The 23,526-nt window shown below is 41.5% G+C and overlaps 1 protein-coding gene across 4 annotated transcripts in view; it reads right to left on the minus strand.

The window, feature by feature from the left end:
- Nucleotides 1–7,189: 7,189 nt before the first annotated feature.
- The window catches only part of acsf3 (acyl-CoA synthetase family member 3), a 30,139-nt gene continuing 13,802 nt past the window's right edge, over nucleotides 7,190–23,526 (minus strand). Inside the window, exons 8-11 of one of the 4 annotated variants that reach the window (XR_015928732.1) lie at nucleotides 10,302–10,436; nucleotides 9,985–10,096; nucleotides 8,446–8,679; nucleotides 7,190–7,411 (exon numbers count right to left, since the gene is read on the minus strand). Coding sequence is in view for 2 of the 4 variants with exons in the window: in XM_088614260.1 (XP_088470386.1) it covers nucleotides 8,562–8,679; nucleotides 9,985–10,096; nucleotides 10,302–10,436 (365 nt within the window). In the remaining 2 variants the exon portion in view is untranslated. The other 3 variants (XM_088614260.1, XR_015928733.1, XM_088614261.1) reach the window with 3 other exon arrangements.

Genomic DNA, 23,526 nt, shown 5'->3' on the forward strand with positions numbered 1-23,526 from the left:
TCTGTAGCACATTTTGTACTTTGGTAGTTGTGTGAAATATGGATGGTCTTGTTTAAATGTCAGCTTTGTAATTACATATAGCGTATAAGCGCCGCGTTCCTTTGAACCGCAGTATGAGTTATCATCACCCACACAGGACAGTGTCTTGCAAACACTTACCTCAAGCGTAAAGTGCAAGCATTTCGCCAGAGGCCTTAAAACGGCGCTTCATTTCTCGTCTTTCTCAATGCATGTTTTGAGAGGAGAAGAGCAGTTAAACAAAACCCCTTGAACCAAACAAAATAAACATTTTTAACATTTGAGCGTATGGAAGTGTCTCTGTCAAGAGCTCTGCTTCCTGTGCCACTCCTTCCTTTTTGTTTTCCTGGAAAAAAAGGTTGTATTTGCAATTGGTTTGCTGGGGCTTGATTTGTATTGCAGTCATGCTGTTTGCAGCTCCAAATATATCAGAATATAGCAGTAATGTTGCAAGTGCATAAATATGGCTTTTGCAATAAAACCATCCACTTCAAGACATCTGAACACCTTAACAATGCCCAAACAGTGCTCAGGGATGTTACTTTTAAAAAGTAACCTATTCCTTTTTTAAAATCAGTAAGTTGAGGGAAATTCCTTGCAAGAGGTATTGTATTACTTTACATAGTAACAATACACTACACATATCACTGACTTTAAAATGTATTTTCCTTCACCTTGTTGTTAATTGTAAAAAGCACCCCCTTACATAGGAAAAAGTAATAGGTTTATTCCATGCAGAAAAAAAGAAGAAAGAAAACATAACGTTTCGGCCGTGGAGCCTTCTTCACACCTGAAGAAGGCGCCACGGCCGAAAGGTTGTGTTCTCTTTCTTCTTTTTTTCAGCATGGAATAAACCTATTACTTGTTCCTTTGCAGCCTACGCATGCTGACGCAGCTACCCACCTGAACTACTACCCCCTTACATAAGTAACTGTAATGTATTATGTTTTATACTGTACATTATATTGTGATGATCCCAAGGGACTAGACACACATAAATAGAAAAACTAATGACAGAAGTCCAGGTTTGTGTGGAAGGCTTTATTGTAAGCCATTTCAGTATCCCCTACAACAAAATCCCAACAGATGCTAGCACTGTGAATGCGTTTTATATACCAAACAAAGCTTCACTGTATCCAGGTGAGGATGTGAAATTCTAAGCCTTTACCACTCATCCAAGAAATAAGTACAATCACCCTATGTGGCTATTTACAATGAGAAACCATATAAACTGTCTCTAGTGACAGTTGAACTGTAATTGCAGTCCCTGCCACATGTATAATTTTTAGTCTGGATGACCTCGACAGAAATTCACACTGAATCACAGCAACCTGTAGTTCATGCACTGTAGAATAGCTGGAAATACCGAACCAGCAATTGCTTTACAATGCAAAGGAACATGGCGAGAGTTTTAAAGAATTATAGGTTAGGAACAACTGTATCCATGGATGAATGGGGGGATTTCAATGGGCCTGATGTAACAGGCAGAAAACTTCAGTTACTTGACAGCTCACCCATGCAATTGTTTTGTTTAACTCTATGGCACATTGTATGCTTGCCTTAGTAGATATTACATCCAGATACTTAGAAATAATGACTTATCTTCAGTAAGGGATTGGCTGTTTATGAAGAACTGTGCAATATGTCACATTATTGTATATACTTTACATTCAACTCATTTTTGACTACTGTACTTGTCATGATAACACATTATGGGCTGGGTACTTCCAGACTGGTGTGCAGTAAGGAATCTACCTGACAGTACGGTAGCAGAGATAGGTTCATTCTAGACAGATCAATATCTTGATAGATGAGATCTTGTCAAGATCAATGTATAGATATTGATACTCAGAGGATTCCTTAAAGAAACAGCATCTACTTTTTTCTGTATGGGAGATTAATAGGATACTGTAATTGCTGAGTAAGGAAGGCTTTTACAGCAGACTAAGAAGGAATTTTTCCATCAGTAATTTTCCCACAATGCTGGGCCAGCTGCAAACATTTTAGCATTAGATTTGTACTGTAATTTAACTACCCAGAATGGTGACTGGGCCATGATAATATGGAAAAAAAAATGGAACACTATGCAAAGTGATGAATGAAGATCACTTAATAACAGCAGCCCTGTTCTGTGAATATTCTGCACTGAGAAGCAAGGAAGTGAAAAGTTTGCAAGCATTTTCATCATCTTATTTTCTTAGCAAAAATTGCTCCAGCAAACCTGGCCCGGCCCGCCATCCCTGGGCTTGACAGCCAGGTGTTTTATAGTATTTGTGGCTCTGATCATCCATCAAAGGGATCGATCACGTTCCCACCGCGTTTTATTAATGATCTTGTCAGCTCCACAGCTCTGGGGTGCCTGCACTTGTCGAAAATGATAGATCATTAGCCAGTCTGCCTGCTATTTATTCTCCCATGACCTTGTCTCTCCCCATTGTTGAGCGCTTAGAGTTATGAGTGCAGGGACATGATAATTTAATATTGATCTGTTTCTCAAAAGTTTTAAACCAGATCTTCAGTCCATTAAAGGAAGAAATGCACCCCCACCCAGACACACACACACAGTAGTACACTCACTCAAGCCTGCTCTTGAGGCCCTTACTTCAATTGCACTCACTTATATACAGTATGGACCTCCGGTTTCTCTGGCAGGGTGAAACAGGAAGGCTGATTTCTCCATCTCTCCCAGCTGTCTGGCTCTCAAAATTAATTACAAATTTTCCATGTGAAACAAATCTCTTCTGAATCAGTGAATGTGAATCAGACCTGAATTCTTTTAGTTTTTATGCAAACAATTAAAAGAGTGTCACTTATATTTTTATGGTCACCCGCAAACAGAAAGCACATGGAAGGAAAATGTAAAAACAAACCCATCCCCTCAATAAGTAATCAATATAAGGTGGGCATGGGGGGGTGCATTCCTGAAGATGAACATGAACACCAAAGCTAGTCTTAATTAAAAAAATTAAGAGATATTATAATTATTTTAACTTCTGGACCCAAGATGCACTATAAGAAAATACATATAGAGTACTGAATAATAATCACTTTTATCACCCATCCATTTTCTAACTGCTTTATCCAGTACAGTGTCGCGGAGAAGTCTATCCCGGCAAACATCTGGCACAAGACAGGATGCACTCTGGATGGGACGCTAGTCACACAGACACAGACATGCACATATTCACACCAGGCCCCGCTTTCCCACAAGCCAATTAAACAATCAGCATGTCTCTGGAGTGTGGGGGGAAACCCACAGAAACAAGAGGAGAACATACAAAATCCACTTAGATAACACCCCAGGAATTGAACACCAGACCCAGCGCTGTGGGACAGCAATACGAACCACTGCACTACTGTGCTGCTCCATCTTTAAAATTTTATATTGCACCTTGCATTGAATTTGATCTCACTTCCCAATGAAAGAAGTAATACAATTAAATCATTTGAATTAAACAGAATCCATTTTTTTTCTTTACCAGGTACAGTAAGTAGTCGTAGACCTAAATGACATTTACTGTGATGACCTGGATATGCATTTCTAGAGCAAAGCATGTACTGGAGCAATCTGAGTGATGAATCTTGTGCAAGAATACACAGGAACTTCCTGTCTTGGACACTGATTCCTCTGGCCAGCAATCCGCAGCAGTGTGATTATTCCACAGCTTTGGAGCAACAGATCAGCCCAGGGTCTGGGAACTGAAAGAGGGGTCTACAGGGAGACTCCACTGAGGCAGTCAGGAGCCAAACCATTCAAGCTGGACAAAGCGAAGTATACAGTATGGTTATTAATGTTAAAAATAGGCAATAGCTACCAGATATTCTTAGAGGAAAACATTACTGTCCTGATTTTAAATGATTGATGTCACAGCAAGAATGACTGCCTCTCAGCACGGAGGCCCAGTGTTCAATTCCGGACCTGAGGTGCTGTCTGCAACTGTATATTGTACTGTATATTCTCCCTGTGTTCACGGTTTCCAGCAGGAGCTCTGGTTTCCTCCCACAGTTCAAAGACATGCTGGTAGGTTAATGGGCTTCTGGAAAACTAGCCGTGGTGTGAGCGTGTGCGTCTGTGTGTCCTGTAATGGACTGGTGTTTCATCCTGGTGTTGTATCCTGCCTTCCTCCTGTTGTTGGCCGGGATGTGGCCATGGCTCCCCTGCCATCCTGAATTAGATAAAGCATACAGAAAATGGTAGGATGGGTGATGTCATAGCCGTGCATATTTTCCAACCACACACTGTTCATGTAGTGAGTGCTTGGTGGTCTCCAATTACCAATCTACTTATTTGGCTGAGGTTTTTATCCACAGCAACTTGCATTTCAACTCGCAACCTTCCACTTAGGGGTCCAGCACCCCAGTCACTGCCCCACACTGCTGCCCAGTGCTACTTCAGTATCAGGTTTGTGGTCCAGACGTTTAACAGGAGCATCAGTGGAAGCACTGTATGCTTATAGCTGCCAGTTGATCACTGTTGCCAGCATTCAGAACATTGGGGATTTATTTTTTGGCACCACACTGCTATTGATTTGCATCTAAATAGCAATAGCTATCCTGTCCTTTTACTCTTACCCTGACCGTATGGCTGGCTCCAGAGATTTAATAAGTGGCCTTCTGCAGACAGTATCTGGCTGCACGCTCCAGGGGCCAAGTAGACAGAGACATGGGGGCCCAAGAGGGCTGGGAAACAGTGTCCAGAGGTGCTGGGAGTTCGGGCTGCACACACTCCATCATCCTGAGAGAGACTCTGGGATGATCTCCCCCCCCCGCCTCCTCCTCCCCCTCCACACTTCCACCTCAACCTGAACACCCTGCCTGTCCACTGCTGCCAGTTCAACCCTCCCAGCACATCCATCTCGTCTGCCAGCTCGAAGATCGATGGCCTTGGTCTCTTAATCAGGTCTCTGGTGGCTGGAGGCAGGAGAAGGGAAGAACCTCTGTTCAATGCCTTGACTGCTACTGTTCTGACTGTTGACAATTTCTATTTTATTTATATTTCTAACACTTTCTCTCCTTCTGCAATGTCCAATCTAACTGTAATTATGGATTCAGGCAGTGCCCACTGTGTTGGCTGTATTACAAAACACTGAACACTTAACCCTTAACACAGCTGTGTACTATACAGTATGTACGTTTGCCTCCCTGGTTATTGCTCGTGAGTTAAAAACAGTATCTTGGAGTCAGTTCTGTAAGGAATTCATGGATGAAGTCAGCAGAGGTCTTGCATCATTGTCAAAACACTGAAGCTAGTTAACACAAGCGGGAAAATTTGATACTAGGGCACTACAAAAGTCTACGTTCGAGCTAAAGACATTCTCTCCCTCCAGCACTTTAGCCCCAGTCTGTTTGCCTGCTCACTTTTATATCTGTAGCAGCCAAGATTGCTGTTAAGGTCAAAAACACCCACTGGGAAATAAGACAAGAGTCCTGACTGGCTGTACTACATAACCTCTGCAGAGTTTGTAAATTACCCTCACCCACAGTGCATTTAATAAGAAAATGAGGTGCTGACTGCCCAGTTACACTGAGGGTGGCAAGGAGTTTTTGTGCTGATGCACTGGTATGATAGAATGAATTACTGGATTACTGTTAATAAGGAAAACTGTTGCTCTGACATCAGTCTGTGAAAGTGCCCATTAAAGAAGCAGCACTGGCACAGTAAATTTAATGGAAAAGCAGTTAAATGTTTCTTTCCGTGACACTGATTTGGAAAAACAGCAGACTTTAAATAGTTAATAGCAATTATTCACTGAACTGGAATACATTTTAAACATTTCCATTCTTTTCCCCCGAGTCCAAAACTGCTGGTTACGTGGATGACAGTAATACATAGCAGAGGAACCGATATAACACGGCAAATAAAATCAATTACATATCCTTACAGTACAAGAAAATATTGAAAGAAGCTCCTACTCTGCCCTGCTTTCCAGAACACGTGGAATGGTCTGAAATCTCTGTACAGCTCCTCTGGTGTCTTACCCCAGCCTCCACAAACACTAGGCCTGGTGCTTGTGCCAAGAATCTCTTCTGGCTCCCAGCCTCAGTGTGTCCCTGCTGAACGGCTCTCTGTATTTCCTCCCAGTTGTGCTCTCCTCCGGCACAGCCAGGCCGAGGTGGCAGGTTGGAGCTTCTCAGAAAAGTGTTGCTGTTGCCCTTTACAGCCAAGCTTTTCCAAAGAACTCTGCAGAGGTTTGCACTGCAGGCAATCCGTCATTGCAGCTAGCATTTGACAGGACTAGCTTGAGGTAATTTAGTACTTTTAAGTTTTTCTGACTGTCAAAATGCCATATACATTCAGACTCACAGTGATGTAGCTTCCTACTGTTTCCATGTGGATAATATACCTTAACGAAATGAATGACAGATGCTTGAGATAAAATGCACTACTGATTGTCATCTGTTTTGTTTTTTAGTACAGACAGGTGCCACTTCTTCAGACTTCTTACAAACTACATATTTTGTATTGCTGATGAGAAATTTTAACATTCTAATTCATATTTTATATTTTTTGTTCCTTACTGTACTTCAAGGTACTTGCCCTGTTCAACATATTAGTATCAATTTCGCTTAACCAGGCAACTACTTAAGATAAAAAAAAGTGTAAATCTGTTTTGAATGACAAAAGTTTTCAATAGAAAAGGCCTATTTGGGTTTTCAGGTTTTGGGTTTGAATAGGCGTGACCGTTGGATAGTTCACTCACCATAAACTGGATGTTTGTTGTGTCACGGGGTCTATTAGCTGTGCCATTCTCAATTTTGAAGACAGTTCATGATAATTTTTTTTAAGCTTTTGATATTATTTGAGCTCCCCGAAAAATATGTAAGAATTCCTAGACAGTGTCTTGGTACAAGCAAAAAAAAAAAAAAACAGGGTGGTTCCAGAGCTGAGGAAATAGTGCAAAATGTAACTGTTCAGCAAAAACACTAATCGGATAAGAACCACCTCCGCAAAGAATAATGAATTTGACCACTTTATGAAAGCAATGCAGAGACAATAAAAGTTATATAAGTTAATTTATTTAGCTTGTTAATTTATTCTATATCCAGTGTGTGTCTCTACAGTATCTTCAAGCTATTGGTGGACTTAACGTGGACATCATGAGTTACGCAAGCTAACAAAATCACTGGAAAGATCTATAAGCCACAATGATTTAGCCATTATGCCATACTAAGCATCAGCATCACCAACTTAACTTTCCCACTTGAGCTTCTTCTGCCCGAGAAATGCCCTGGGACCACACTGGGAGGGGGGAATAAAAGCATTCGGACTAGACCAGCCAGGCGGAGAGAGTGTTACGGGCATTGGTGCACGCATTTCTGTGTGTAGATTCACGCCGACACCAGTGCCTGGTAGGGCAATCTGGAATTATGGTCACGTCAGCGCCGGGATGCTCTGGGAGGGAAGGAGGGAAGAAGGAGCACTCCATTAGCGTTCCTGCAGGGGTCAGTTGCTCCCCTCGCTGGGCTGCAAAACTGCCCAGGGTCTGCGCCCAGTGCTGCCCGCCGCTTGTTACCGGCACATTAATATTCACAGCCAGCCCGGTGCCCCACCAGGTCAGCTCCAAACAGCAGTCTAATTACAATTCACAAAACAAGGGTTCAGCAGACAGGCACATTACAGCACATGCCAACCGCAGAGAGCATTTTAAACTCTTAATAAGAGCCTGCGCCGAAAGAAGGGGCCGCGCGGGCCGGAACATCTGAAATGGCCATCTGCAACTTGTCCTCGTTTTAAACGTTTCTTCCTGCTCACGGCTCTTAATTGTGCCTGCGTTTGTGCAGCTGGAGACAGGAGAGAATAACTTCGGGGTTTTTTTTTTTTTCCCCGAGCCAAGACACAAGGATCATTTAGGAAACACAGTGACTGGCTGTGCGGCTGCACTCTTCACTGTCTAATTAACAAAGAATTTCGCTCCCCAAAACACTCCGATGGGTACCGCTGGACGCCCTGCCATTCACTCAGAACCCCAATCCCTATTCTGTCCCGCAGAAAAAAAACAACTCGCCGTAAACACATGCTGCCACCTTCAGGGAAGAACTCAGATTAAATAATAACAAATTTCAAGAAAAAAAAATATAGGAACAATCGAATAACAGGCTTTGTCAATTGCATCACCACTAGTGGATTAAATAACAGGAGTAAAATACCCAGCTGAAAGTGAAATAACATCAACACTACTGGCTTAAAAATAGATTTTAGATGCATAGTGAGTTAGAGCATTTAAAAACCGTGTGATCGGATACAAAAACACAAAAAAGAACATTTTCTAAGGGATTCAACTCCTCTGGTGTTCAAAAACCCTATGGGGTCCATATGAATCTCGTTCCTCCTCCTGCACATTTTCTTCTCAGTACAGATAGGTGTCATCGCACAATTATGTGTGAGGTCGGCTCTCCGAACTGAGCTCTCAGTTGCGCACCACACACCTTCATAATGGCTGCTCGCTACAGTGCTGGGGCAATGATAATTCCTGGCTCCTCCCCACACCTTCAGAATAATTCACTTCACAGGGGAGGAAGCGGAGCTTCATCACCAGAAGCTCTTAGCTGGGGTAGAAGCGCTTCAGCAGATCTTTCTTGTTAACTTTCCCCATCTGATTCCTGGGCATCTCCTCCACCAGGATCAGGCTTGTAGGGATGATATACGACGGCATGCACTCTCTTAAAGACACAACAAACACGACGCCAGCAAGGTTAGCTTACCTCATACCACATGTAATATGAACATCATCTTTACAAATAAAATGGCAAACTGCTGTTTGTTTAGGGTGTCCGGAACGTACTTGTTAGTGGGGTACACACCTGGTGTCACTGTACAGCAAAGACAGCTGATCTGTGAAACCTCTTTAGCTTTAGAAGCAAGCGTTTGTGTGATGGCATTTGTGGGCTGGGAGAGTAGGGGTCCTGTCTTGGCAGTGCCGCTTTGTAAAATGGACTGTTTATTCTCAATTCTGCCGCCTTTCCCCACCCCCGCTTTCCTCTCTTCCACACATCCAGCGCGAGAGAGAGGGCCGAGTCACGCCTGACAGAGATCCGCAGTGACAGCAGCTGCCGAGGCGCTGAGGAGTGAGCATCGAGGAGTCTGCTCATCTTTTTCTTTCGCGCCCGCCTCCCCCCCGGCTCCTCGCGCTGCCTGTCCTGGGGCACTGCCCGACGGTGACAGGCAGGTCGCTGGCGCGGCCGCCCGTACACCATGCTCGACCTGCAGGGCACGGCGCTGCCGCCCACAGCCCCCACGCCGCCTCGCCATATGGAGTGGCAGGGTGCAGGCTGCCTGCTGTCAGCCAGGACACAGATAGGAGATGATAGGGCCCACAGCCATCCCTCTGAAGGGGGACATGTGTCTTCTGCCAATGCCTGTGTCGAGGCCCAGCGAATGCAAGTGACATTTAAAACTGTGGCAAGCACAACACAGGCAGGAACAGCAGCGGTGGACTTGTCAGACAGGCATAGAAATAACAAGGAGGGATTTTTCTCTCTACTCTGATCCCCTAACCTATATCATATTATATAAAACTCATACCATATATTATCATATCACATGTATTATTACACGAAAAATCATATTAATGCAGAGGGTCAAACAAGAAGATCGTAAATGCCTGCCTATCTTACCTAAAGCGTAATGTTCTCTGCCAGAGTGGATTACAGAGCAATGAAGTTTTAACTGCCTGCCACCTTTCTTTATGGCCATTAATGTATCACGACAAAGACCGCAATAAAGACACTACCGCTTGGTATTAGCACAGTGGGTTTGTGGGCAACCTTTCGAAAAGAAAGAAAATAAAAAAACCCGAAATGAAAGCGTTGGGTCATTTAATTCTACAGGTACTTGTTAAGGGAAAACGCTTAATTCAAAATGCGCCGGAAAGTTGTAAAGTTACATTGAGAGACAAAGTAGTGGGCCATACACATTCCACCCACAAGACAGGGGAAACTGCCGAGGTCCGTGTGACACGCTCTCACCTGGCCCAGGTTTTCAGCTGCTGCAGGCTGAGGCTGCGACCCTCCTTCAGCTGCACGACGGCTGTCACTCGCTGACCCCAGGTGGCGTCGGGGGCGCCAATCACCGCCACATCTGAGGGAACAGCGCCACCCGGCTGTTACTACAAGGTCAGTCACCTTTCCTTAGCGATTGTCCGCAGGTCAGTTTAAAAATCTGCCATGTAATTGTGAAAATACAGGCTACAATCTTCTGCAACTAGGCTTATCTTCTACAGACACTTGTTAAGGGAAAACGCTACACCGTTATCTTAAGGACCTGCATATTTCCAGGTAATTACCTGCAATGTCTTGATGTGCCAGAAGGTGTCGCTCCACCTCAAGTGCGCTTATTTTATAGCCTCCACTTTTGATGATGTCCACCGAGGTACGTCCCCTTATCCAGTAAACACCATTCCTGTACACTGCCGTGTCCCCTACAGCAAATGACAGCACAGTCAGCCAAAAAGTGGTGCATGGTTTTGTCACTCAGAGGCAGGCATTAAAGGTCTCTCCTTTCCAAAATTGGACCGCTGAGGTGTGTCCATGCAGGCATCACTGGCAAGCTGACTCTGAAAGAGTTCTAAAAGATATCCAATTGAAGTGCATTGCAAAGTCATAATTATTCTTCACCATTTGTGACCGATTTGCATATATACAGTAGTTTGCCAAACGAGGCAAGGACTCAATATGGCTGTCATGAAGAAACTTCATCAAAGTCCAAGTGTTCAATCTATCATTCAATAAAAATGAAATATTCCATATGGTTTGCTGGTGACACAGAGAACTCGAATACCCAGATTGTGGTGCATTTGCTTCTCATTTCTAATAATAGCTTCAATTGAACCTTCACTGCCTGTATCTCCTGGGCAAATTGCTCAGAGCTTCTCAGCTGCAGTTTGCCTTAATTACTTTCCCCACACAGGGTACGGTGCAGGTGTGCGCTGTGCTTTCTCAGAGGCCTGAGCACTGGACTGGAGCTGAGGAACGCACTGATTGGCAGGCATCCGTCATGGATACCCCTGGGCTGAAAATCGCATCTAGCTCATTTCCCTTGCAAATCGCAAATATGACACTTCTTCATTGAGACACAAACCCAGAGGTTTCTTTTTTTTTTTTACCGTGTGATAATGAGAGAGACCAGAGTTCAGCAACCGGAAGGAAAAGCAAAGAGGAACTGGGAAGCCGAGCTGACACTACCATGTTTCCTTCACATGTGATGTCGGAAGGGGTTTTCATTTAAGTTTCCAGAGAGAAAAACGCAGAAAAAAAGCATCTTCTGGGCCACCTTTGGCTCTTTGCACTGCAGACTTGACTATCCCACCTGGGAAGACACCAGGCCAAGCAGAAGGCGAGGAGCTGGTGCTGTGACTGGTTGTACAGCTGGTACATACCCACACTTGGCATGCCCACTTCTCTCTCTTACCTGGAGGCTAATAGGCGAGCTGAAAAAGCCTAAAGGAGGACGAGGAAAAAAAGCAGGCGAATCTGTCAAGCGAAAGCCTCAGAGCCTCAGCACTACTGCAAAAAAAAAACACCCACAAAGCTGGGAACGTCAATCAACCAATCAACACGCAACCGTCAGAAGCGTGGAACCGCAAATAATTTATAATTAACTTCGCATTGCGTGGATTTCAAATAGTGATATCAGAAGAGAGTAATACAGCAGGGGAAAAAAAAAAAACACCTTAACTCCATGCTCAAGAGCACAAACAAAATCAGCCGCCACACACGTAGTCTGGGTCTCTCCCCCTCTCCAGCTCCCTCTGCTTGCACTGGTGAAGAGCACAGCGTCAACACAGGGCCCATCTGCTCTCATACATCACGCACTTCATTTCAGTTTATTAGCCGGGATAAATCATAAATATTTCATTATACATCACGGGCGGCTGTCGCAGGGATAGTGCAATTTATCACCGCTGCCCTCTTTCACAGCTCTGCAACGGCGCAATAAGCTTTCCAGTCTATTAAACAAGATTGATACAGTGTGTAAATTTAGATATTGGGAATTTCTTCACAGACCACTGCTTTCTGCTGATAGGCTGAGGTAATGGGAGGGGGGTGGGGGGCGAGTACTGAGAAAGTGGACGGGTGTTAACACAGTAAGAGTGTATTTACAGTTTTTACGCTAAAGAATAATTTGGTCACAGAGACGCACCTTTGAATCTCTTCTCCTTTTTATGCAAATGAATCCGAAAATGAACACACATTCAACATGACTCCTGATAAAAGCAGCTTTGTAGGTTTAATGACAATACAAGCCAGTTTCTCCTCGATTTTGTTTTTTAAGAAAGTCTCTGAAGAGATCTTGGAGAAAGTCAATTGAAGATTTAAAACCTTAATCCCTCCATTGAAATGATAATTCCCCCCTCCCCTGCTTGTTTAAGATGTAAAGTTAAAAAACCAGGTATGATAATGGAAAGTTACTAGGGCTTGCCTCCTTCTTCATTTCTGCATTGATCTTTTTACATTGTTTTCTTGCTTAATTTGTGTTCACTGCTAAGTTCTAATTTATTTTATTATTAATATTAAATCATGGTAAATGAATATTTAAATTGATAACTGAGAAAAATACGTTACTTCGTATTTAACGAGAAATATAAATCAGCCAATACCAAAAACATAAGACGCAAGACAACGCATTTTCCAGTTTCTAATCTTAAGAGAATTTGATTTTGACATACAAGCAAATGACGTTCTTTCAGAAATGATCTTAATCCATAAACAGAAAAATCACTTGAGATTACAAAAGATGCATTTTACTCATTAACTGAATAATGTATTAGCAGGATGTTTGCAGGAGAAAATGATCTTACCATTCTACCTATTTTATTGTTGGAGTGGTAGAAGATATGGTTGAATGAGATTCCTAATTAAAACGATAAGGAGCCTAATTGTTTAATGTTTCTGAGAAAAATGAAATGGTGGCACACAAGCAATTAGATGGTGGAAGTTGTGGGAGGAGAAAATAAGCGAGGCCAAGACTAATTCAGACTGATCACTGGATATGGGTAAATGCACTAAACTTTTCTTATAATAAGGTCTGCAGAAAAAAGTTCTGTCTGCTTTAGTCCATAGTACTAGCAGAGTCACTATATTATGCATCAGGGCAACAGACCAAAGGAAAATCACACTGCTGCTGTAAACAGAGTTGGCTGACCAGTGGGCGGCACTTTTCCCTTTGAACCATAATGTCCAAGCCAATGGTGACCAGGGGCACAGCTGTAGGAGGTGCTGTCCTTTGGATGAAACATTAAACCCAAGTTCTGAATTACTGGGTCATTAAAGATCATTACCATGTTCATGTAAGGATCATCCACGTGGGACTTGAATCTGATCTACCAAAATTCCCCCCTTGTTCCAACTGTATTTTCTTACATCCTCTCTTTACCTGTTGTGCAGTGGGATTGTTGGTGCAGAATAGACCTACTGGCACTTGTAATCCAGGTGAGAACCAGGTGAGAGGTGACATTTACACAGAGATGCGGAGACAATTTCAATGCGTTTTAATTTCTCCTGCCCATTTCAGATCTTCGCTTTAGTGATCTGACCTTAGAATTATGGTCAGCCCCCATGAAAGCCACTTTGTGGTAATGTGCACCAGCATGTTTAGATGTAACATTAACATCTGCACCTGCCGCTAGATCACTGTCTATCATAAGGACATACCCTGAGGTACTTCAGTACAGTACTTCTGAGCAGTTTGGACTTCCTGACTTCGGTTCTAATATAAACAGTATCAGATTTCAGTCCACTTATCAGATTATTTCATATATCTATTGCTGAAACACAACTGGAGTAAGCTTCTACTCCTCCAACAATAAATACTGTAGGCAGAATACTAAATCTTGCCCCGTATACAGCATTTTTAACATTCTTTGATGCAGTAAAATACATATTTTAGTATTTTTTGTTATGTGTGTGTATCAAGATCATTATTTTACTGGCTAAAACCTTGACGTCTACATGTGTCAGGTGTTATTGTCTTTCTAGGAACCACAGCATTCACTACAACAGTGACATTATCATCTCTCATCCTTGCATGGGTGTAAAACTTTCTGATTGCTTGCGTGATAGCTGATCATAGTGTGATCAACTCAAGCAACTCAAGATTTTATCATGGTGAATTTTAGTTTTAGACCCGGGATGGAATTCTATCATACTGCATGTCAATTACATTTTAAATCCAGTTGCACTTCATTTTCAGTTTTCACAGATACCACAACTATTTCCAATACTGTTTATATACTGTGCACATACAAACATATATATAATGCCTGACAGATTTATTCATACCTACAATTAAATAGACAAAAAACAATGTAACAAAGATTCACAGATCGCTTAAAACGTCTAAAAATATGTTTAAATAATAGCACAAAGTCATATATATCATGACATGGCCAGCAGCCATATCACTCTGTGTCTGACTAAAATGTTGCGGTACATGTTGGCGTTCATGATTTCCTCTATTTTAACAAGTGCTCCAGGATGTGCAAGAGCAAAATGACCACAGACATAAAAGACTCACAGCCATATTTCACAGTGGGCAAGTTTTTACACTGATGAGCATCTTGTAAAAGCTAAATGGTGTTGCTCATCTGACCCATAAGACATGATTGCGATTGCCACACAGATGCATTTTGGAAAATCTGAGTTTCATCTTTTTGTGGCGCACTTTCAGAAGATTATTCCTTGCAAGCTGGCCATTAATGTCCCATTCATGCACGAGACTTTGAATTGCAAGTCTGTATTGGAGATCACCAAAGGTTGCCTTTGGATTTATAGTTTGCTGCCAAACCACTTGTTTCACATCCCCTGGTTGTAAAATACAGTATCGTCCTCATCTTGGGAGGGTTGCTACAATGACAGATTTTTTTTAAATGGACACTACAGTAGGAAGTGGTAGATTAACCTTTTCTTCTTATTATTTTAAAGCCTTCCCCCAACTAATGTACATGTTAACAAATGGTCAATTTACCACCCGGCAGTCTTGAGAAAGCTCACCCACCTTAATGATAGGTAATGATGATACGCACTAGTCTGAACATCCTTTCATACCGCAGGGAAAAAGGAAAGTTTTAGATACCACTATGAAATTCTGGTGGATTCCACTGCACTTCCAAAGAGCAGAATTTTACTGTAGATAAGTTTGTGTGGGATTTATTTTAAAGAAATATGTAACCATCTGAACAAATGTGACCCTCGTGTTTTCTGGAGCTACATTCTGACAAAACCTTGCACTCTTGAAAAGTACAACAATCACAAACATAACATTTTTAGAACTGCTTTGTGCAAGACGCATTACCCAGTCTATACCTCACTCTGTCATATGGTTCTTGCTTCTATTATATCTGGGAGGATCTATGTAAATCTGGAGTGCACTGTATATATTGTAGATACACACATAAACACCATTCAGAAAGACAGAAAAACCAAATCAAGCAGTATGATGCCATACAAATGAGAATTTTCTAGTTTGCTGCTTATTCTACATCAAACCTTCCCAGTGGCCGTGCACTTGACAGCACTGCTTCCCAGCTACCGGAGAGATCTCTGTGAGTGTGAGTGGCTGAGCAGGTCTCGTGACGGCCAGTCGCCTCAGCTTGCCTCACACAGACATCGTACCCTCCCTCCCTCTCCCTTCAAGAGTACCGCACACGGCCTCGCTGCCAGAGGTGTGTGCGGGGGCGGAAAGGGCAGTAGCCACATTCCAGAGCATCACCAGAGCACACCTCCACAGACTGTGGGCGAGAGCAGTGGTCTGGCATTCACCTTCCTGCTATAGGAAGCCATGCTCTCTAACCTTGGAGTTTAATTCTGGTTTCTTGATGATATCAACTGTCTAAATAGCTGCAAGGAATCCTTTCTCAGCCTTTTGTTCAGCGGGGCTGTTCTCCACTCTCAAAAACAAAACTTACAAAAAATATGTGTTACACTTCCGACTGAAAATATGTTTGATGTAATAGCATTTTAATTAAGGGGGATAATTTGTTTGGGTAATAATACTTGTCACATCAGATATTCCTCAACTGACTTCAACATCGTTCTTTTTGCAACAGAACGGCTCATCTTCTTGTAGTTAACGAGGTCTAACAATCTAACATATTTTAAAAATAATAAAACAATCAGATACATGAATATTAATGCCAACATAAAAAGACAGACAGTTGAACCATACAGCTAATGAGGATGAATAACAGACTTTGCCAACTAAATTGCAGGTCTAATAATATTTATCATCCTTAACTTTTGTCATGGTTTCTTTCTTGCAATTAATATTACACATAAAAGCACTTTACACTTAGATGAGTTACCCAGCTCATCTAATATAAATGCAATTATAGAGAGTAAAATGTGGTTTATGTTAATTTGATTCATTGCATTCTGACTTTTTAATCCCTCCACTGTCACACTGCAGAAACACATTGTTTTGTTGATGGTAAGTAAACTGCCATCTCCAAGGAATCTCCCTGTCACACTCCAACCATTTCAAACCCCTATTTGCCAAAAAAACACATTAGCTAAGCTGCGCCTCTCTAAATTGTCTTGTCCAGGTCAGTTTCAAATAGGAGAGAGTGAGCGTGCAGGTCCAGGGCTGTTACACTTGCTTTTTGCCAAGAAACTGCCCGGTCTTGACAGTGTTATCTGAAACAAGACTGTTTGTTTTTCTCCGCACAAGAGGGGAGAAACTGAAAAAAAAGAATCGAAAGCAGGTCAGTGAACCATATTAGGACTGTGCCATGTTTCCTATTAGTTTTCTTTTTAGCCTAAGAAAACCACCAGTCTTCCTGACCACCAGCCAGTTTTCTTGACTCCTGAATTAATGACTAACAGGGCTTGAACTTTCTCTTCGCTCTCCATCTATCCCTTACTATCCGCAGCTCTGCTAACGAGTCAGTCTCCCCAGGCTACCCCCTGGCTGCAGTCCCATTTGTGGTGATCTGAACGATGCACACACTGGTAGACCTAGTACTGCAGAGATCCAGAAACATGGATTTCTGGATCATTTGTTGATATATTACAATGTATTACATGTAACCATTGCAAATTATTCATATGCTATATATACACACACTATATTGCCTTTAGAAATTGTTGAATGCTCATTCACCTCAGCAAGTAGCTGCTGATACTGTATGTTCTGGTGGATTCTGACAGAGATAAAACACGAAAGTCATTTAAGATTCTTCCTAAATGCCATCTGAAAACAGCCAGAGCCGGAGCTGGTGGTCGGCACGCCATCCACTTGTGTAGCTTTTTATCGCTAGTTAGCTAGGCAGGCCAACACCCTGGGTTATTTTGAAATCAAAACTGAAAACATTTTTATTTTTCTTTAAATAAAACCTGATTTAAAATATTACTTTTTTTTTATGAAGGCTATGCTAGCCACAACACAACGTTCAACGTGCGCTCTTAAAAACTGCATTTTCTATTTGATATACATATAAAGGGCAACCATTGAACTTTGGTTTGGGGCCTGAAACAGGCCTAATTCGAGGAATCACTAAATTCATTAATGTTTTGAGCAACTCCTTCACTTGCGGCTGGTTATACGTTTTTTTTTATTTTAATGTATAACACTAATTTAATATACAAGGGGGAAAAAAGTTATGGCTGTATCATATCAGTATTTTCTAGTACTATAAGTATTATTTAATCACTAAGAATGCATATTAGTACTAATTAAGAACAGTATTACAGTTCACATATCATAGTAGTTTATTCTCTGCTGCCATGATGTGTAATTGAATGTTGATTCAGAAGCCCCAATTCACAGCTGAGAGAAGTGCAAAATGCCCTCACCAATAATAACAGGAGCAGGAATAATATCCCTGCTCTAATGAAAAGTGCCCTGGAATCTTTAATGACCAAATATTCAGATTTTTGGTGTCAAAGCAGGTACCCTGATCTTCTCTGATCCCAGACAAGTCTGCTCACAACTAGGATGGGGGTCCTCTCCAGACAGCTAGGTTATGGCAGTGAGTGGTGTTGGTGGACAAGCAATAACTACAGCTGGGTAACACTGAGGTACACAACACGAATAAGCTTTTTATAAGATCTCTCATAAAGCATTCTCAATTTAAAAACCATGAAGATCCAAGGTCATCTATGCACATCGATAGAGATCTGATAAAACGGGTATCAGCATGTCTTCAGAAGTATAAGATCAAACTTGGCCGATGTAAGCAGTAGAGTACCACAGGGATCCTTAATATTCCTGATCTATATGAATTATTTAGATTCTTGCATATGTAATAAACTAGTTATTTTTAAAGAAGATACAAAATGAGGGGGAATTGGAAACAGAAACAGAGGCAAGGGACTTGACAAATGGAATTTAACATTGGTAAATGCAAAGTAATCCACATTAGCATTAGGAACATACTGTATACTGTTATGTGGGTGATTCAGAAATCGAGAAAGCTACACAAGTCCTCTGAAAAGGGATCTTGGTGTTGATGTAGATTCTTCCACATCATCATAAAGACAAAGAGTGGAAACGATAAATGCTAACAGAATATCCAAATCTACAAAACACCGTGTTGAGTTCTGGTTTTGTTACACAAAAAGAATTCTTTACTCTTTGAAAATAAATTAAAGAGCAACAAGAGCCCAACAAACCCCTTTTTATCTGCAGCCTCTCATGTTCTATGTTCTTATGTTCTCAAAGCAATAAACTAGTGAAAATTCACTCCATGCTTAGTAAATCTTTAAAAACCCATTTTCACAACTTTGTCTCAATTCAAAACCAAGTTAAATTTAGAGAACTGAGGACCACTGATGACAGTTAGTTAGTCTTTTTTATGCTTTTAAAATAGTCCATTAATCATTAGAACTGCTTTAATCAAGTGACTAGGTCTTGTCTCCTTCAGGCTTTCACATTAGTTAATATCTTGTTTTTCCAGGGTTGAATGTATATATAGTAACACAAAAGCAGCCTCCTATAAAACAGTTAATCTTTTAGGAGTTACCAGTATGCAAAGGGAATAAGAAAACACTTGGGAGCATTAAGACTGAGGGGAGCAGCAGCTCTTCAGTATACAGCATGCCACAGGAGCCCTGCTGGGTCTGTTTTTGTGTGTAGCCTATATTCCAGACCCCTTGCCTCACACAGGCACAGTTTTACCTGGGGTGTAATATGACATTGAAGGAACATGCATTAGGAAAGTGAAGCTGTGGGCACTGAAATAGTGCTTAAATAGGCTTTGATAGTGTACGGGGAGTCATAATAAATTGATATACCCAGAAGACTCCAGTTTTATTGCATGAGGTAAACAAAATCCTCGACATTGACACACACACAAATAAACGCTTACCAGCCCTGGTTCAAGTCTAGCATCTAATCTCTGCCTCCATCAGATTCAGCCTCATTAAGATGCACTTAGAGGTGTCCTTTGCCGTGATTTCACAGCAAAAGTGTGTGATCTCCTAAAGCCTAGTTAACCTAGTTAACACACCTCTTCCTAAGACTAAGCAATATTATCCTCTAGTCCCATTATATATAAGCAGAAGGGCTAATCGAGTCCCAAAACAGTGCTCATTGAGGAACTAGCTATTTTTAGAGTATGTCCATTATTCATCATAAGCATGAGCATGTAGCACTGAGAAAATTGCTTATGCTTTTTGCCATTTTTTTAAACTGCATAATAAATCCCTGGAAAAGGAAAGCTGCCCTTCTAGAGCAATTTACTTTGGCTGAAGCTAGTATTCTTCAGCATACAGTCATTAAAAAAAAAAAGACAATCACGTTTAAGCATTTGTTTTAAATGCTTAGTTTGCACACCTGGATCCCTACTAGCTATAAACACATCTGGCATGCATGCAAAAAAAAAAAACAGGAGGCAAAAGGTAAGCAGCCTGTATTTTAGAGCAAATATTCAGTTCAGGGTTTTATTATATTTATTATAAAAATAAGGCACAAAAGCCACATATATAATATGGTTAATGTTTTGTCCACATAAAAGTGCTACTACCACTTGAAACCACTATTCTAGCATAACATTGCATAGAACAGATCTGGAAGGGAAATATGATTTAAATCATATTTCATAGACAATGTGAAATGTTCATAGACATATCTGCATGCAGAGTATAAAAATATATTCTAGAATAGTTTCTAAATGATCTAAATATGATCTCATAAGATATTCATACTAACATGAAATACACTTGCCAAAATGTTTTCTTGTACAAATTCCTATTTACTTAGTTGGAAATACACTATATTTTATTTCACCTTGGACATGGAACAATAAAGCTTAGCTGCTTACAAACTGAATGGAAGGAATCCCAAGTCCAGTGTTTTTATGGGTGTTCCGAACTTGAATTTACACGGAAAAGCATTTGTATTAGAAAATAATTTTAATATTGCTGCAAATATTACCGGTTTCTCGGGTCAGGAAGGACAGCAGGCTGCTGATTAAGCCTGAGCTCTTTTCTTGGCTGTCTTACAATGCAGATAGCTCAAACAGGGCTGCCGGAAAGGAAAAAAAGAAAAATCAATGCTAACAAATGAGTGTGGAGATGAAAGGAGTGTGCAGCCAGGCCCAGCGACAGATTATCTATAGAAGTGCCACTGACACCAAGTAGCATCACTTACGTAATTAAAACCACAGACATTTGCAAATGAAGCTGATATTGATCGTCGGGCAAGTGCCCAAAGTCTCCTGGCTCCCACAGCCCCCAGGGAGCTGGGACACGGGAGAAAAGCTTACAATGAGTCCCTGTGTTGCTCATCCGTCCAGCTGTGCTGCCCAGGCCATGCCTTCAGAACTCAAAAGCGTGTTTTAGTCACCCATACAAACACTCAAATATTTTTTTCCCCCCCCATGAGCACCTTCTTGTATTGTAATGTAATTTTTTGCAAAAGATATGCCTCGCACAACACCCGCTCTCCTCCAAGACTGTGCCACCTAAGAACCCATAAAATAGGATCAAGCATCAATAATCGAGCCCCCATTAAACAGTCAGACGTTCTTCATAAAAAAATGTCAAGACAGACCAGGAGAGGGATTGCAGAAACAAACGTAGTCGCACACATTTTTTAGGTGCGGCAAAACTAGGTAGAGCAGTCATACAGTATCTTGAAGTGTGCAAGTGGATTTAAACTACAGGAGTATCACGGCTGGACATCACGTGACCAGGGTGGTGGTGGTGGTGGTATGGCAACTCACCACTGAAACTCCTGTTGCTCAGCCCCTCTCTGTTAGGTTTTTAGTTTCTCCACATATTTTTATTTTTGCTTCTGTTTGTATTTGTTTCTTGCGCGTCTAGCACTGTAGGCAAGAAGATATGCCATTTACTCTTCAGAGGAGCATTCTTGTTTTGCTTGTTTGGCATAGTAGTACTCCTGCTAAAGAGTAAAATTAAGTAGCTCACTTCTGTTATTCTGCATCTTCACATTGTGCAGTTGCTATATACTATTTATTTACTCTAGATGTTAAAACGGCTTCCAGACACTGTACAGTATGTGGTTCTTGACATGCATGACTAATGTGTCTATTTTCTCCTGGAATGTATATAGTCTTATTTTCTAAAATATTGTATTAGCTTTTAGGGTTTTTTGTTTAGGGGAAATGTACAGTACAGAGAAGAAAATATAATTTGGGGAATTACAAGATCTTACCATGATATTCCCGTCCTAAATAACCAAAAGGATTTTAGATTTAACAATGCAATGTATTCTGAGACATAATGGTGTACAGTATGTATTAGAAAAATATGAAAAATGAGCAATTAGTGTATGTGAAACAATAACTAAACCCCTAGCTGACCTATCACAAGTAAAGGGGTAATGAGAATCAGGTGGTTAAATATTTGGTAACAGGGACTGAGTTTGGACAGTTACTCCAACTGTTTCTTTGTTGGAGAAGAAGTGCAAGATGGGATTAGCTTTTCCCATGCCTCCCCCATCTCCTACACAACTAGGCACAGAATCTAATAAAACTAATAGTGGGAGAATCAGAGAAGGAGGGCCTTGGGCTTACATAGTGGTGCACCGCTCTCTTGATCTCCTGCTACAGATTTCTTAGCAGTGGGTCTCCTTGCGTAGCACAAGCACACATTTAACACCTGTATTGACCAATGCCGAGCTGTGCTGGTCATATATAATTCTATCGTCGTGGAACTGTCAATGCGAATCAACTGTGCGTCTATACCAGTACTGGAAACACTGAAACAAAACAAAATGCAGCCGATGCTCTCGTTATGTGTATTTTCTTCCCAAAAAATACATTTAAGTGTACTGTATAAACAAACACCTGATGACATCCATAGCTCTAAACCAGTCTGCAACAGTATGCTTTAGGGATGAAAACCAGAGACAAAAATCTTTAAAAATCCTCTTCATGTAAAATTGAGCCACATCATATAAATATTATAATATACGCGATACAGTGAACTGTGACATGCTGTACATTTAGAATTCACGACGAAGAAAACAACATGAAAAGGAAAGTGTTTTAGCTGTAACGTTAAATCTCCTGTATGTTTTTTTTAAGCGAAGCACAAACTGAAAAGTAGGTTGTCATGTTGTAATAGGAGGCGATTGCCGAAGGATGGAAAGTGAAGTAAATGAAAAACGCAGGGAGAGGTGGGAGTGAGTTGCCTGTGGTGCCGGGGGAGACGAGAAGGCAGTGTCAGCCTGGCCGTAGCTTCGGGACTTGTCTGCTGGGAGCTGATTGCGCTCTCTCATTATCCAGCCTGTGCAGCTAATGGAGTGTGACAGCAGCATGCAGTGTGCTGGAACACTGTCCTTCCACCCCTTAAAGCCAATTAAAACCTCACCATCCTGCATTCCCGAACCTCCCTTTCTCCTCTGTCGAGCTACAGACAATCCAAAGCTCTGCATATCTCCCCAAACCTTGCTTTTAAAGCCAGTCTTCCATGGGGACTTCGCTGGGAACACTTAAAATGCCTCAGAATACTGACAGCTTAGCTCAGTGACAAGACTGGACTGAAAACAATTTAAGAAGGGGAGAACAGAAAATGTCCTCTATTCTGAGAGATGGCAGAAGCCTTTTAACTTCTATTTCCCACAGAAAAGCCTGTGTACTGTAGGCTATTAACACAGTAAACCGCTCACTTTTTGACACACAATGCACGCTAAGAACTAGACACATACAGCACACACATCAGCAAGCCCCAAAATAGACTAATCATTTAATTGCAGTGTATTTGGCAAACACTTGGAACTTAAATACAAAAATTACAGCATTCTAATATGTTGTAACACTGTTTCAGCACCTTGGCACATTGAACTCATCTGTGGCAAACGGGGAGGGAACATCATCAGGTTTCACAGCTAATCTGGATCTGTTTATAAACAAACACGAGGGCTACTCATAGGGGAACGTCTCCGAGATGTGTGCAGAGGAAGCAGGAGACTTTCAGCTGCATATGAAGAGGTAAAAAAAAAACCTTACTGTGAAAAAGTGCAGCAAGGAGCATTTTGTATGTCCATATTCCCCAACTGTCACTTCCCACAAAAATAATCTTTATGGCTGCCATCAAGAAGATAGGTAT

Source organism: Lepisosteus platostomus, chromosome 20 (genome assembly GCF_059453375.1).
Source record: "Lepisosteus platostomus isolate fLepPlt1 chromosome 20, fLepPlt1.hap1, whole genome shotgun sequence".
In the NCBI taxonomy this organism is placed as follows: Eukaryota; Metazoa; Chordata; class Actinopteri; order Semionotiformes; family Lepisosteidae; genus Lepisosteus; species Lepisosteus platostomus.